Source organism: Epinephelus lanceolatus, chromosome 9, assembly GCF_041903045.1.
Source record: "Epinephelus lanceolatus isolate andai-2023 chromosome 9, ASM4190304v1, whole genome shotgun sequence".
Lineage (NCBI taxonomy): Eukaryota > Metazoa > Chordata > Actinopteri > Perciformes > Serranidae > Epinephelus > Epinephelus lanceolatus.
In genome coordinates, this window is record NC_135742.1 from 29,393,290 (window position 1) to 29,408,955 (window position 15,666).

A 15,666-nucleotide genomic window follows, 5' to 3' on the forward strand; every position below is an offset into this window, starting at 1 on the left:
TTTTTCACCACTGACTGGTTCAGATCGCCAGTGTTATCTCTGTAGATAGCATATTGTAGCGGCCCTGGGGCAGTGGTGACTGTGAATGAGTGGAGTCAGCTGTCAGTCAGTGTTGGAGCAGAGAGGCGGAAGGCGTCCCCACTCGGTATTGTAAATGAGTATGTGTGTGTGAAGTGTGTGTTTTTTCGCCACTGACCGGTTCAGATCGCCAGTGTTATCTCTGTAAATAGCATGCTAACTTAGCCTCTCCCTTACCTCTGGGCTGTGTGATGTCACGAGCTTTGCTCCACTGTGTCTGTAGCTCTCTCTACTCGTGGGACAGCTGTTTTCTTGAGGAATTGGATGTCTTCTCTTCTTCGGCTGGCAGTAGTCATTTTGGGAGAAGTGACCACTGCAGACCCGATGGTCTGCAAGGCGCAGTGTCTGGAGAGGAGTGTTAGCATCCATTTGTAGCACAACTAGCCACAACTTCAGCATCTCGCCGTCCGACAAAGGCAGCCTGTGAAAGCTGTAACTCACAGGGTGTTGCGCGACATCCTGTTCTTGCGTTCGGGAAAAAGGCCTGTTTATTTGAGCACTCCAAAAACTCCGGTAACACTCCAGAGGGTAGCACGTAAAAGACTCCGTCCTCTGACTCTTCTAGCGTAACACATACTTCACACACACATACTCATTTACATTACCAAGCGGGGACGCCTTCCGCCTTTCTGCTCCAACACTGACTGACAGCTGACTCCACTCATTCACCCTCACCACTGCCCCAGGGCCACTACAATATGCTATTTACAGAGATAACACTGGCGATCTGAACTGGTCAGTGGTGAAAAAAAGCACTTTTATACGGGACACATTTGCCCCCATCGCACACATACACATGGGGAAATAGAGCCCAGGATGAAAAATACCGAAGTTGTCCTTTAAAGATGATGTTGCGTACTGATGTTTTATCTTTGCATCAATAATATTGAACCCACAAAAAACACAATTTTCATATAGTTTCTACAGAAAGAATCAGCAACTCCATCACACTTTACATCCCGACATTTCCACACATCACACCTAGTAGCTCACATTTAGAACCACTCTCCACTTTTCTGCAAGCCACTCAGCAGATCCACAGGAGTGATTCAGGCCACCTCTACTGTAGTTCCTCAGGGAGGTGAGAGGGTTTCTCATTACTTTCCCTGCCCAACTTTTCTCAGGCGGTCTGAGGGGATTCAAGCATTCCAACACAACTCTGCCTCTCTAACACCAACACCAAAGCCTGGAGTCACTGTCAAGTGCACAGATGATCTGTTCAATGTAAGTACACTTTTCTTTACCCATGGGTTATGTCAAACATCTGGCCCACTTATATTACCTTCAGGCCTGAGTTTTTGCGCATGCGCAGACGTCCCATCCACATGTCGGTCAGCAGCATCTGACTGCAGGTGTGAGCGATGAAATCTCTGTGTTTGGCCGCTACCGCCAGCTGCAGGCAGGTGGCGTTGCTCCAGTTCTTCAGCTCATACGTCAGCAGCTTCATGGCCATCTGCTCGTCCTGTTTATAGGACTGGTCGAGGAGTTCCACTGCCAGCTGGCCAAACTCTCTGGGAAATTATATGCAGGACATATACGGGCACACTGAGACATGAACAGAGACAGTGACACTTTGTCCAAACATGTAAAAATGTAATTAAAGAATCTGACCATCTGGCCAAATTCTACAGGAGATTAGATTTGCATACACACAAACCACATAGGCATGGTCAAGGCCTCACATGACAAGCATAAGTAATTTCTTTAGTAAACAGCATAGAGGGCCCAAATTCTCACTGGTAATTATGTCTCTATCTTCTCGAAGGTGAAGAGGTTTGGAATACATGTTGTTCAAGTTTATAATATATGCATACTGCAAACTAATCAAGAAATGCTGTGTGCAGACTTCATAGTTACAATTACAGAACCATAGAGCTATTGGAAAACATTTCTTCAAGAGATGAGGCCAAAATATGAAAACAATTGTAGACGAGGGGCTGTTATATGGCCAACACACACACACACCAGCATTTCAATACATCCCACCCTAATTTCAGCCTCTAAAGGACATTCTTCTACACAGACACACACACACACACATTACACACACACACACACACACACACACACTCAGAAATACACAGCACAATATTGCACACTACACTGGAGAGCCGTCTACCCTTTGTAGTTTAATGCATTTAACGAAGCACTAACATCGCTGGGATTTGGGAGATTTATAAAACAAAGGTTCCCAATGTCATGATGTACAGCACGACACAGCTCAGCAGTGTTACATAATGGATGGATATGTTTCTTTGCTTTTGCTTATGCTTTTCAGATTACTTCTGTGATATATTAAGTACAAAAGGTGAATAGTCCAGCCATATTTTGTTTGCAAGTGCCTTGGAAAGTACTGAAAGAAGAACTCCCTACAGAATGCAGACATTACTGTATGAACTTCCACACATTGTGACTTTCACTATTTCACACAAATATCCCTTGAGTTTACACATACAAACACTGCATTTGTAAAGATTACATGAAAATATAAAAATGTATGTGGTTAAATGAGCTTTTCGAAGGAAGCCAGCCAAATTCTCTGTGGAAAGTAAACTCAAAATCTGCCAATTGCAAGGCTGTTCTTTGAAACTATGTGTAAGTGTGTGTCTAAGTGTGTGGGGATTTTGGATTGGTATTGCTGTGCTTCATTTGTAGAATCTGAAAGATTCCCCACTAATTAACAGTCATTTCCATAGCCAGCATCTTCATCTCTCGGTGATTACCTTCATCTCAAATGCATAGCCTTAACTAACGAAGATGCATGTTGTCAGATTTAAATCTATGTCACTTATATCCCGTGGGAGCCTGGTGTAGTTTGAAACAGGTTAGTTTGCAGGAATAAAGGCAAGCTAGTGTGTCTGTGTAAGTGCTGATAGGTGCTGGAGTTCAGAGGTAGACATTCTGATCTAGACTGGCATATCATCATGAATGACGGCTTTACTTCATGTCACACACCTGGAGTTGTGGTTTAGCTCCTGCGAGATGTCATCCACCATGTCGTTCTCAGAGGCTTCGTGTGCCATCGCCTTACAAAGCTTACATGCTACCAAAGCCTTGGCCATGGCCTCTTCGCCATGCTGCCAAAAGAACAGCGCCATCTTCTGACGTTTCATAAGCACGGCCCACACCATAAGCTCATGGAAGGGGAAAGGGAAGTGGTTGATTTCGGGGTCGTCCAAATCGATGTCCACTTCCTCCTCTCGTTTGCGCGTCGTCTTCTGGCGGCCTCTGCGGATGGGCATGTCATCCTGGTGGAGATCCATAAGAAGTGAGTGGGGGTGGTCAGAAAAGGAGACAGCTATGTAGAGATACATATTTTGGGATGAGTTGTAATGGATTATATTTGATCCTAGGACAACATTAGAGTGCTTAAGTTGATGCTGAACTACTTATGAATTTATTCTGTCAAAACCTGGGTTCTGAAAGTGAAAGCCAAGAATCTGATTGGTACCCATGATTTTATCTTTGGAGGACTTGCCCTGTATTTGGCCACATTAGACACTGATCTAGATGAGTCATATCACAAAGTAAGGATTTTCATAATGTATTTTCTGAAACTGCTCACGGCCCACATGATGAAAGTTAGCTCAATGCAGAAGAAAAATTTGGAGGACACAGGTGGAAGGACAAAGTGCTACACACAAAATACACATAACAGGCACGGTCTTTTACATATTTCAATAAAATTCTCTCATAGTATTTTACCTTTGACTCCCCCTTTTAACCTTTGAGAAATTGATGCTGCCAGTTAGAGTATAAATGGCATGTCAGCAGGGCTGCATTGATCTCCGATAATTCACATTTTAACAGTTAAGGACTACTGACAGTTGATCAATTACAGAAATCTGAGAAATGACTCCCAGTGGATCTACAATTGCTGCTTGCTTTGAGACAGATTATTTGAAGATGATAATAGTACTGCAGTAAATTGCGCAGTAACACTAGAAAGTGACATTCCATTTATAAAATAGGTTTGTGATTTTAATGAATATTTAGAAATGATCGCAGCTTCATAAATGTATGGCCGGGCTGCCATACTGACACTGAATGAAAAACTGGATTACAAAAAGAGAGTAGGACATTAAAGGGATAGTGCATCCAAACATGAAAATTCAGCCATTATCTACTCACCCATATGCCAATGAAGGCCCTGATGAAGTTTTAGAGTCCTCACATCCCTTGCGGAGATCGGCAGGGGGAGCGGCTAGCACACCTAATGGCAGATGGCGCCCCAGACTAACGTCCAAGAACACAAAATTGAATCCACAAAGTATCTCCAAACTGCTCATCCATAGTGATCCAAGTGTGCTGCAGCCCCAACATAAAAAGTTGTTTTGAATAACGTCATATGAACTCTGTTTTTAGCCTCACTGTAGCCTGTAGCTCTGACTGCCTCTCTGTGCTCCGCGTTCACGTGTGCGCGCTTGCGCGAGACCAGCTTTGTACATCAGCTTTTTACATCACGTGACACGTGCACCGCAGGGGGAGACAACGGTAACCACAGAGCTAAAAGATAATTTGCACTACGGTATTTTAGCAAAGGACAGCCCAACATGTCTGAAGACTTTGAAATCGAGGAGGAACAGCATTTCTTTGTTGAGCTGTATTTGTTTGAGCCCGAGTATACGGACAGAACTCAGGCTACTGGATGAAGCAGCCACCGCAGCTCATGAGCCTAACCCTCAGCCAGCCGCAGAATACCGGAGTCGAGCACTGGAAACCTGGTGGTGTAATTGTTTCAAATGCAAAGCAATGCCAACGGGTGAGGAAAGTCTTTGCTGCTCAGACTGGGAATTGGCGGTGCCTGCACTTGAGAATCTGGACATCAGTACTGACGAGACTGCTGCTCTTCAGAGACCGTGCTCTTGCATCACCGATCACCCTGAGCGCGCACACGTGAGCGCAGAGCACAGAGAAGCAGTCAGAGCTACAGGCTACAGTGAGGCTAAAAACAGAGTTCATATGACGTTATTCTAAACAACTTTTTATGTCGGGGCTGCAGCACACTTGGATCACTATGGATGAGCAGTATGGAGATACTTTGTGGATTCAATTTTGTGTTCTTGGACGTTAGTCTGGGGCGCCGTCTGCCATTAGGTATGCTAGCCGCTCCCCCGGCCGATGTCCGCAAGGGATGTGAGGACTCTAAAACTTCACCAGGGCCTCCATCGGCATATGGGTGAGTAGATAATGGCTGAATTTTCATTTTTGGGTGCACTATCCCTTTAAGGTAAAGACTTTGACAGACAAAAACAAGAAGAGAACACACACTGACAGGGAGACGGATTTCAAACAGGCAGACGTACAAAGGAATGGACAGCCATGCACAACTGTAGACACATGCTGTGATAAAAGATTTATGATGTGAATACTTCATGGTGTGTACACCATGGATACATGTGAGTACACAAACCATGTGTTATATAATCCTGTTTGGTCAGTCATCACCTATTCAGTTAAATGTAGCTGGGCTGCTCTGACATATATCATAAGAGTTACAAGCATTCGTACTGTCTGCTGGAGCCCTGAGAGAATTCTGTAGCCATACATCTTTGTTTAGTGTTTTTTTATTTCATCAATCTGAGAAAAATTTTAAATTGAAAATAACTTTGTTGAAGGTAGTGTGAAATGTATTAATAATGCTATCTCTCAATGAGCCCTCAACTGGCTCAAACGTGTATACAGAATGGCAGCAAAGTACATTAAAATATGCCTCAAGGTCTTCCTTTCAAAGACTGCGAGGCACACAGCACACACTTAATGACTATTTTGCTGAAAAGGTTTTGCAGACTGACTGTACACTCAACACGTTATGAGGGAGAATAGTGTGTTTTAAACGTGGGAGAGGAACAGTGAAGGAATGACTGAATAACAATCTTGATGAGATCAACACTCACCTCCATCCCCAGCAGTTTCAGGGCTTTGGGCTAGAAAAGCAACAAAAACATAAACAAGCAGAACAAGACCTTGGCGAATGTATTTTATAGAGTGATTGACTCTATAAGCACAACACGGCACAGACTGACAGACAGACTCACTCACATGAAACCAGCAATATTCTTCAATATGGTAAGTCGTTCACTTTGAGGTTTTCTTTAATATGGCAACAACAGTAAGGGATCATATTTTGTGCTGTTGTGACTGATAGTATTCTATACATACAGTAACAATGTGCGTGTTTGCATGTGTTAAGCAGAGTGTATTTGTGCATTTGGTACAGTACTGTGTGTCTGTATTAAAGCAGGGCATGTATGAATTATGCATTCATGAGCCATCATCTGAGTTGGTAAAAATAGCTCAGGTCTCCTGTGGGGATTTTGATATCTGCATCTATTTCAAGGCTTTGTTCTTAGTTAACATGTGTTTGTGTGTATGTGTGCGTGCATGTGACTACGTGATTGCACATTCATTTCATCTTGAAAATCACAGTCAAATTGGAGCTGACTCTCACTCTCTCTCATTTTGCCTTGTTGCTTCGTCTCCGTCCCGTTTCTTTGCTTTCGCTTTATCTGCGTCTTTCCAGCTGCCATGGCAGACACACAATGAGATAAACAGGCGCACGGAGACCCACATGCACACACTCACAAACACACACGCTCAAACATACAAACACAAAGGTGCACCATTCGAGCAGAAATATGGTGTTTCAGACACAGCTGTGTATACTTCTGTTCTCATCACACCTGTGGCGTTGTGTGAGGTATCGAGGCAGAATGAGAGAATTATACATCAGAACAACATAACAGGAACATAGACCATATAATGTGCAGTATGTGTGGTGTAAAACACACAATCATCAAACACTACGGCACGTGATTTCAATGATCAGCTCCTCCACTTTGTTTGAAGATGTGCTAATCAGTGAGATGAGTTTCTGTAGTGGTTTGGATGAAGTGTGTATATTATTTGGGTTATGATGGCACATGATGAAGAGCCACTGCTATAGATGGGTGATTTGTTGCATCAAGATAATAAATAGTCTCTTATGTTGACCTCTGCTGATGAACAGCAGCCTTTATTGAAGGAGATCATGTTTGCATGGATTTTGTGACAATAAATTCCCTAACATCACATTTTTATGAATATGCCTTTTTATAATGGATGTGGTGTACTTTTGGGCTGACATGCTTAGATATGTAGATTAAAGCTGGGGCAGGCAGTTTTATTTTGGTGCCACTGGGCAAAAATCCCATAATAACCTTTGAGCATATTGTAAGTGGACTGATAGAAAAGTAGACTTCTGCACCTCCTCTTGGCTCTATTTTCAGGATTTAGAAAATCTAGGCCATGACGGGAGACTTTGGCCAGTCACAGGTCAGTTCAAAGAGAGGGTGTTCCTATTGGCTGTTCTACAGATGCAGATGCACAAGCAAGTCCCTTCAGTGAAAGCCTGATTCAACGAGAGTCTAAAAGAGAGTCTGACAATAACCGCAATAGGACACGTGTCAGTATCAGCAAAGGGATTCAGAAATGGAGAGAAAATGTTGTTTAGAGTTCATTCTTCTGCTAACCAGAGTCAAAGGCTCGAAGCTGTGGCATCAAGTTCACATTTACATAGCAAACATGAGCCAGAGTTTCCAATCACAGTGTGTCCTCCGCCTCACTCCCTGCCGCTACAAGCCACCTTGCCAGAGAGCGGGCAGCAGCCCCAACTCGCTGCTGGATCAGCAAACTGTCTGGTGCTGCCATTACACAGGTTAGACCCGGCACTACTGCTGACCACCAGCCTGCTCTGACACCTGGCGCTAGGGGGATTGTGCTAGCTGAATTCAAGCCGCTACAGCTGCTGACTAAAGGGTTGGTCACCGGAGCTGCTGCCTGCTCTTCTCCCAGGGAAGTAGTACACAGTGGTGGGGAGCGAGGTGGAGGGTTCGTTGGGTGGCGAGCTAACTAATTCTTGTCATTTGTGGTCAGGGGAAGGCTAGTCTACAATTAAATAGGGGCGTACAATTGAATAGGGGCGTCGGTGGATTAGTGGTTAGAGAAGGCGCCCCATGTACAGAGGCACTGTCCTCGCTGCAGCGGCCTGGGCTCAGTTCCAGTTTGCAGGCCCTTGCTGCAAGTCATTCAGAGACAGAGGAAGGAGAGGAAGGGGTCTTTGCCGTTTTCAGATTTCTGCCTTCCCCAGCTTTAATATTACAACCTGCTACATTAGCTACCAGTTGAAGACAAACATTTCAAAGCTAGTGGTTGGGGCTCATCGATAAGCTAAGCAAAATAATAGTATGCTGATTCCCATTCATTCTGAGAGAAACTATTTCTTGCCTTTTCAAACAGTTTCCTGATATTTGGAAAAACCCAATCATCTAAGCAAAGAAAAGACCATAATCAACTTGCAGTATAAAAACAACACCCATTACAGTATGTGGTTAACTAATTTCTGCTCCGAACATCAAGTATCACACTAAGGTCTCATGTATTTCTTGCTCATTCAGTCATGTCACAACTATCGTGTACATGCTAATTTACTACTTGCATCAGCAAGGTGAAGTGCCCTTGAGTGTAGTTCCCTGATTAGCATTTTATTATAAAGCATAATTTGCCCATATGATTAATCTTGCCCTTATCAGGACTAATTTGATCATGAGGCTCATTTCACTTATACTGGTCCTATGATTAATGACATTGGAAATTCTCAGACATTAGTGTTGAAATGCATTAAATGGTGGGATGAGAATCATTTACTCACCCTTTTAGGTCCAAAGAGGTTGTGGTACAGAGTTCTGAATCTCTTCCTGGTGTAGTTACACCGATATGCCCCACCCATGAGGTATTCAATGACCAGTCCAATGTCGATGAGGCTGATGCGGTAGTCCGGGGGCAGGTTTCCCTAAAAAACCAGACAGTGTTAACAGGCAACAACCCACGCCACCTGATTAATAAAGGAGGGTAAACAATAGGGAAACAAGAGTACAAAACAAATCACACAGACATACACACTCACTTCACAAAATCCATATCAAAGTGTTTTTGGCTATGAAAGGAAACGTGATTATCTGATTCACCTTGAAGTAGATCCAACTGAACCCTGGATATTCTCGCTTGGAAAGAACACACAATGTCAGTGAGCAAGAGCAGGGGATATAAGATACACAGAAACTCTCAGGCAAGATCTCTCTTCCAGCCTCTTTAATAAATTGTATCTCAACCAGACTATGGTTCGGGTTACTTTTTGTATTGTAAATTCTTTAAAACCATGTAGGTGTCAGTTTGTCTCTAGAAATCTGGAGCTATTCCTCCGATCTTGTTATTGGTTGAACCAAAAACTGGTTACAGTTCCAGGTGTGGTATTACTCCTGGAAAGCTCTCTATGAATCTTTAAAGCCCAGAGCTGTAACTTCTCTTACCAAGGAGTAGGAAATGAGAAGAGAATGAAAACTCAGGTGCAATATGATTCAGAGAGAGAATATGAAGTCTGAGGACAATTACAAAGGACGTAAAAAAATTGAATGATTTGCCATAATTTGCATTTATGGAAATAATGAGATCTTCTCAGTGAGGTTCAATGCAGTCTTTAAGAGAGGAAAAGAAAGAGAAAGTGGTAATGTCTCATTAGCCTGGAAGAGAGGGGCAACAGCATGGAAAGACAGACAGACAGCTATTAAAGCTGGAGGCTAGAATCATTATTGGAATAGGAGTCCTTTCACGTGAGGACTATAACTATGTTAACACCCACTCCTCTTCCTCGTGCCCTCAACATCAACCCCACATCCTGCAGTCATTATCTTGACCCCCACTGTTCCTTTGAGGTACACCAATTACCGTACATATCTGTATTCCTCGATTTCCAATCCGCTCCAATCAGATGTGAGATCCCAGAAATCCCCCCTGTCCTGCTCATCCCTATCCTGTCCTCACATGCAAGGATTCAGTTTCAGTGGTGGTAAAGCCCGGCAAGCCCGGCAAGCCCCTGTAGGTCATCTGATACACTTTGAAGTAAAGAGAGCTACAGATACTGCTTGTCTTCTCACACGTCCGTGGTTCAAAGAGAGCACACAAAGCTTCACCTCCTCATCTTACTAATATATATATAGTTCAAAAGCACCAGTCTGCGGTCAGCCGAGTACTTTTTAATTCCCTGTGGTAGTGAAGCTCAAACTAATAACTGTTTGTTTACACCTTGTGTGAAAGCTTATTGAGCACTGCGGTTTTTAATTCTGCAGTGTAGTTGGTGAACTTTGAATCCTGGTTGACTTACTAATGGGGAAGTTGCTGTCCTGAAAATGTCTCTACACTACAGCCATAATGGCAACTTGTTAAGCAGTTGGGCAACCAGTTATTTTGGTTTAGGGTGGCATGTATAGGTGTACGTATAATGCAGCATACATTAAAGGTGCTGTCAGTGATTCTAATCCAACACACTTTTGTCAAATTCAGCAGATATCTCCTCATGGTCCACTACCTGTCCTTCCTGTGCGCTCTGAAAAAAATCAGATGTGTATACACAGCCCTCGCTCAGTAAATGGGAAACAAATCAAGTGTGTTGAACCAAGCATCACTACCATATGCCAGCTACTTTCCTTCTTCCACATCCGTGCCCTCAAGGAACGGGTTTTACACCATGATAGTAATGAAACCTAAATGACATTGCAGATATCACAGAGCTTCTGAAGGAGCACTGAAGGAAGTGCATACTTGAAACAGTGTTCCCCATTCATCATCCAACAGCATGTGGCCAAATCAGCTGCCTCTCAGCTTAGGGACATAGACTTCCCAGGGGAGAAGAGAGGACTGGAGCACACCGATCAATTTACGGCCTTTTAATAGTGCAAACAGACTCATGTTTCAACACCACTGTGTCTTCATCAGAGTCAAAGAGACTCTGGCGCTGACCCCTTTTGACTCTGATGAAGATGGTGGTATTGAAACGTTAATTTGATCAGTGTGCTCCAGGCCTTTCTTCTCCCTTGGAAGGGTTTGTTTGTTTGGGTGTTGAGTTCAACAGTCTTTCTCCAGACACTCAGTGTTCTCATGTCCTGCAGTTTGAATAGTGAGCTGATGACCTACAGTACAAGTCAACCATCATTCTGGCCCATTTCTGCTTTCATTTAGCACAGAAAGCTAAGAAGTAAAAGCACCCATTACATTTGGATTTTCTCCTAACAATTCCTGATGTCTGAGACACAAGGTGTGTTGCCACCAGCCTGTGGCCACAAAACAGCATCTTTCGTTTACTCTGTAGGGAAACCAATTTCTGCTTTGGCAGCTGTAGTCCACAAGCCGATCTCTGTAACTCTCTGTTTTCCAACTCAGCTTTCACACAATCTAACCAATGAACTAGATTAAACCTGAGAGCGACCTGCATCAGCACCTTACAGCTGTTATTAGCACAGCATCTGCATCTGAATCAAAATAATACCTGCCAACAGTACGACCAAACAATCCACAGAGAAGAATGAGAGAGAAAGAAAACAGCGATGACATGGTGACTCAACCCGAGGGATGGCAGTTAAATCTAATTAGCATCATACTATGATACAACAGCACACAAACACTCAGCTACACTATGGCAATTACACACAGCTCCGCAAAAAAGAAGATGGGAATGTTTTGCCATGCACTACGGTGTGTGTTTTGCATGTGTGTGAAGTAGCGTGGCAAGGTGTTGTGGAATATAAATTGCATATTCTCTCTGCACCAACTTCAGATTAGAGTTGTGTTTAAAGACAAAGAGGAGGCAAAGCAGGAGTGATTACAACACTGAGCCTCTTCAGCCACTCCCAGAGGAGCATGCGGCTTTACTGTAATCAGTAACACTTTAATTAATGAACACCTCTCGATGCTAATGGTGGTGTTGCTGACCTCTCAATCATGTCTCAACAGTTGGCTCACAACTAATTGGCGTGCAGACGTGCTGAATTTAAAATTCTAGGTTGGTGTCTTTTATTGTAGTAATTGTTAAGGTGTTATAGGAGATATGCACAAAAAAAATCTTTGCTGAGAGAGAGGATTCCACCATCATCTTAAACATGTATATAACACAGTCCTGATGCAAAATAATGTCTAATTTATGTAGGGGAATGTGCAATATCAGTATTCAAAGAGTTGGATGGTACTGCATATTAAAAGGAAAACACAATAGTGTTGTAAAGAATACAAATGAAAACAGAGCAAAAATTGATAAACTGTGAGTGTCTACTGAGTTCTTCTTTCTCAGCCTCACAGCAGTTCCACTGCGGCCTCAGTTTGCTCAAACTCAAGTTCTGTGGATAGAGCGGTGTTTAATACATGTAGTGTTTGTTTACCATGGTGGTGTGTGCCTTAGAGAAAGAACAGAGTAAATTGCTGAAAAGTGATGAGAGGGATGAGAGTCGTGCATAGCTCTACACAGCCACTGCAGCCCGCAACTCCAGCTGAAAGAGAAAAGCCGGCCTCTATTTGCAGTAACAGCAACTAGGGCTACCAAAATGTGGACACACTAACTGATGCAAATAGAGTAAACAACACACAAGGCCAAAAAAAGCAACTGAAACTCTATGTAGTCAAATGTGTCTTCTTTAATATACACATTCAAGCCAACATTCCCATACAGTGTGCCTGGACAGCCACAGAGCTGAAGGGACGGCGGTGATGGTCATACCTTTTTGACGTCTCTGACGAGGTGGTACAGCGTGTTGGACGGTCCATGTCTCTGAAAAACAAACAAACACATGAGGATATTGGGTAACACTTTACTTGAAGGTATCTACATAAGAGTGACATGACACTGTCAAAATTATGACATGACACAGTCATGAACCTGTCATGAACATTATGTACATGTCATAAATGTTTATGACTGCTGTCATTAAGTGTCATTTGGTTTTTGTAATGACAAGTTGACATTGTTTGGGTTGCCTTGATTATGACAACTTGACATTAATCAAAGTGACATTACCAGAAGTTGTCTTTGTCATGACAAGTTGACATTAAATTTGTTTGGGATGTCCTTATTATGATAATTTGACATTAACCAGGATGACATTACCAGAAGATGTCTTTGTCATGACAACTTGACATTTACAAGAAATGCACCTTTTTTGTGTTTATGACAAGTTGACATAATGATTATTATTGTTATGACAAAGACATCTTCTGGTAATGTCATCCTGATTGATGTCAAGTTGTCATAATAAGCACATCCCAAATAAATGTAATGTCAAGGTGTCATGACAAAGACAACTTCTGGTAATGTCACGTTAATTAATGTCAAGTTGTCATAACAAAAGCCAAATGACAATGACAGCAGCCATAAACGTTTATGACATGTACATAATGTTTATGACAAGTTCATGACAGTGTCATGTCACTCTTATGTAGATACCTTCAAGTAAAGTGTTACCGGATATTGTTACCATCACTGACAGTGTCTACAGGTCCTCAGCACAAAACTACCTCTGCCTGCTACATTGTTCACCACCAGCATCATAATTTTATGTGTGTGTGTTCAAGTAACCTTTCAGTTTACTTTAAAATTCATAGTCGCAACAATCACAAAGGAGTCTGTTTTCTGGTGTGTTGTAAAACGATCCATGATCACATTCTGTATTTACAATGAATTAATGTGCACTTGTTATTACCGTGTTGTAGAGCTCCTCCAGCCTGGAAAGCGTGAGGAAACGGTGCATACTGACTCCATTTTCAATCAGCAGCTTGACAAAGTCCACTCTGTCCAGAACTAAGGCATCCAGCATTGCTTGCTCCAGGGAACCGACCTAAGGCACATGGGATGAAGAATACGTGACACCACACACACAGCCAGCCCTGAAATTATTTTTAAATACAACCAATTTGAAACAGCAAATATGTTTGAGGGAAACGTAGTGCTGAGGGAATTGTGTTTCTATTAACATCATGAGGAAACGTTGCTATTTAATGTACCTCATAGTGACTACAGCTTTTTTTTTTATTATTACTTTTTATATTAACATTTAACTGACATCACAATCTTTTCCTACCCTTACCCATTGCTTTTGTTGCCTAAAAATAACCACGTACAGAAGTATGAGCACAAATCTAGTATTCAGGCGTCACATTCCAGCAATTTATATGTCCGCCATCCACCCTGCCCACCTCCCATACTTAACTGTAGTGTTTCATTAACTCAAAAAATGTCTCTGAACATAAAACAGGCAGCGATTACAATGTCACCACAATGTAATAATGAAAACAATTTAGTACTATACAAATGTAATTTCCAGGAGACGTGGCTGACAAAGCACACAGCACAGACTACACAGGAGCACTGCATGGAAATAAATACAGATATGGCATCATCATTTACTCAAACAATGACAGGATTATTATGATAGGATTTCACATCATGTGAGTGGAGCCACACTTAAATGGTTAGTGTATATTTTAATACTCATATATATTCACTCTTATGATTTATTTGTCATAACTGTCGCTGTGCAGAGGCCTAATAAAATGTTTGAACATTTTAAGACAACTTTATATGACTTGAAAACTGCAAGGGCTGCATACTTCTCAATTATGGTCACAGATAACCACAGCAGTCTTTCACCCACGACTGATCCTGAGCTGCTTTCTGCATCCAAATTGCCTTTAGAAGCTGAAAAGTATTCTTACCTTATCATCTTTTTCTGTCTCATCACTTTTGAAGTTATATTGTGTAAATGGAAATCATTCTGAGCTGCACTTTTTGTATGCAGTATCAATTGTTATTTATATTGTCAGCTGTTGAGGACAACTTCTGTGAACAAATGTCAGGTAATTCAAGAATGAAGTACAATGCCAAAAATCGTTTTAGGCAGTGCACAACCATAATGTTAATGTGAGAATGCAGCTGGAATAAACAAGTCCTGTGAATACAAACAACATCGTGCTGCAGTGTGCATATCCTCTTATTTACTGTTGAAGGTTCTTTCTTACAGGCCACTGCTGTCCGTAGATGAAGATTTGACTGCGGGCGATGTCCACTCTGTTCCAAGCCAGAGCCAAACTCAGCTGGTCAGGAGCTGAAGCGTTGGCACCTGAAAGAGAATAGAAAGGGAGTTGAGAGACAATGTCATACTTCTGGAAAACAAGGTTTCTTAAACACTCATACGTAGTAAAATGTCCAAGTTTAGAACAACACAACAGTTCATTAGTTGAACTTGGTTGTTTTAATTCTGATATGTCTTTACTGCTTATTTCCTATTCTCTTTATATGCTTGTATTATCATTTTCCCTTGCTGATTGCTCAAACTAGTGTTGCTGAAAACTTAATTGAAGGAGGTTGGCATCAGCAGACCTAAGAGCGTGGGAGGGAGTGTGCTGGTGGAGAAGCCCCAACACGTAGGGGGGAGCAAGGTTGTAGAGAGCTTTGTAAGTGATGATGAGTTTGAAAGTGGATACGCTGTGGGATGGGGAGACAGTGGAGGTTATGAAGGATGGGGGTGAGCAGCTGAGTTCTTGATATACTAAAGTTACTTGAGTGTTTTGGCTGACAAACCGTAGAGGAGACTGTTGCAGTGGTCTAGTCCGGAAGTGATGAATGCGTGGATGAGAGTCTCTGCAGCTGAAAAGCTCTGCAGCTTCATTTAAAACTCAATCAACTGAGGGAGACCTTCATTTTCAATGATTCCCAACATCAACAAAGACAAA

At 42.4% G+C, this 15,666-nt stretch overlaps 1 protein-coding gene across 8 annotated transcripts in view; it reads right to left on the reverse strand.

The window, feature by feature from the left end:
• trpm3 (transient receptor potential cation channel, subfamily M, member 3) overlaps positions 1–15,666 on the reverse strand; it is a 173,743-nt gene that overhangs the window by 23,325 nt on the left and 134,752 nt on the right. For 7 of the 8 annotated variants that reach the window (XM_033619375.2, XM_033619379.2, XM_033619374.2 and 4 more), the window contains exons 10-16: positions 14,953–15,053; positions 13,638–13,772; positions 12,659–12,709; positions 8,768–8,908; positions 5,976–6,005; positions 3,034–3,326; positions 1,361–1,589 (exon numbers count right to left, since the gene is read on the reverse strand). In XM_033619375.2, coding sequence (XP_033475266.2) covers positions 1,361–1,589; positions 3,034–3,326; positions 5,976–6,005; positions 8,768–8,908; positions 12,659–12,709; positions 13,638–13,772; positions 14,953–15,053 — 980 coding nt within the window. Of the gene's footprint in view, positions 1–1,360; positions 1,590–3,033; positions 3,327–5,975; positions 6,006–8,767; positions 8,909–12,658; positions 12,710–13,637; positions 13,773–13,954; positions 15,054–15,666 lie in introns of those variants that run through there. The other variant, XM_078170803.1, reaches the window with a different exon arrangement.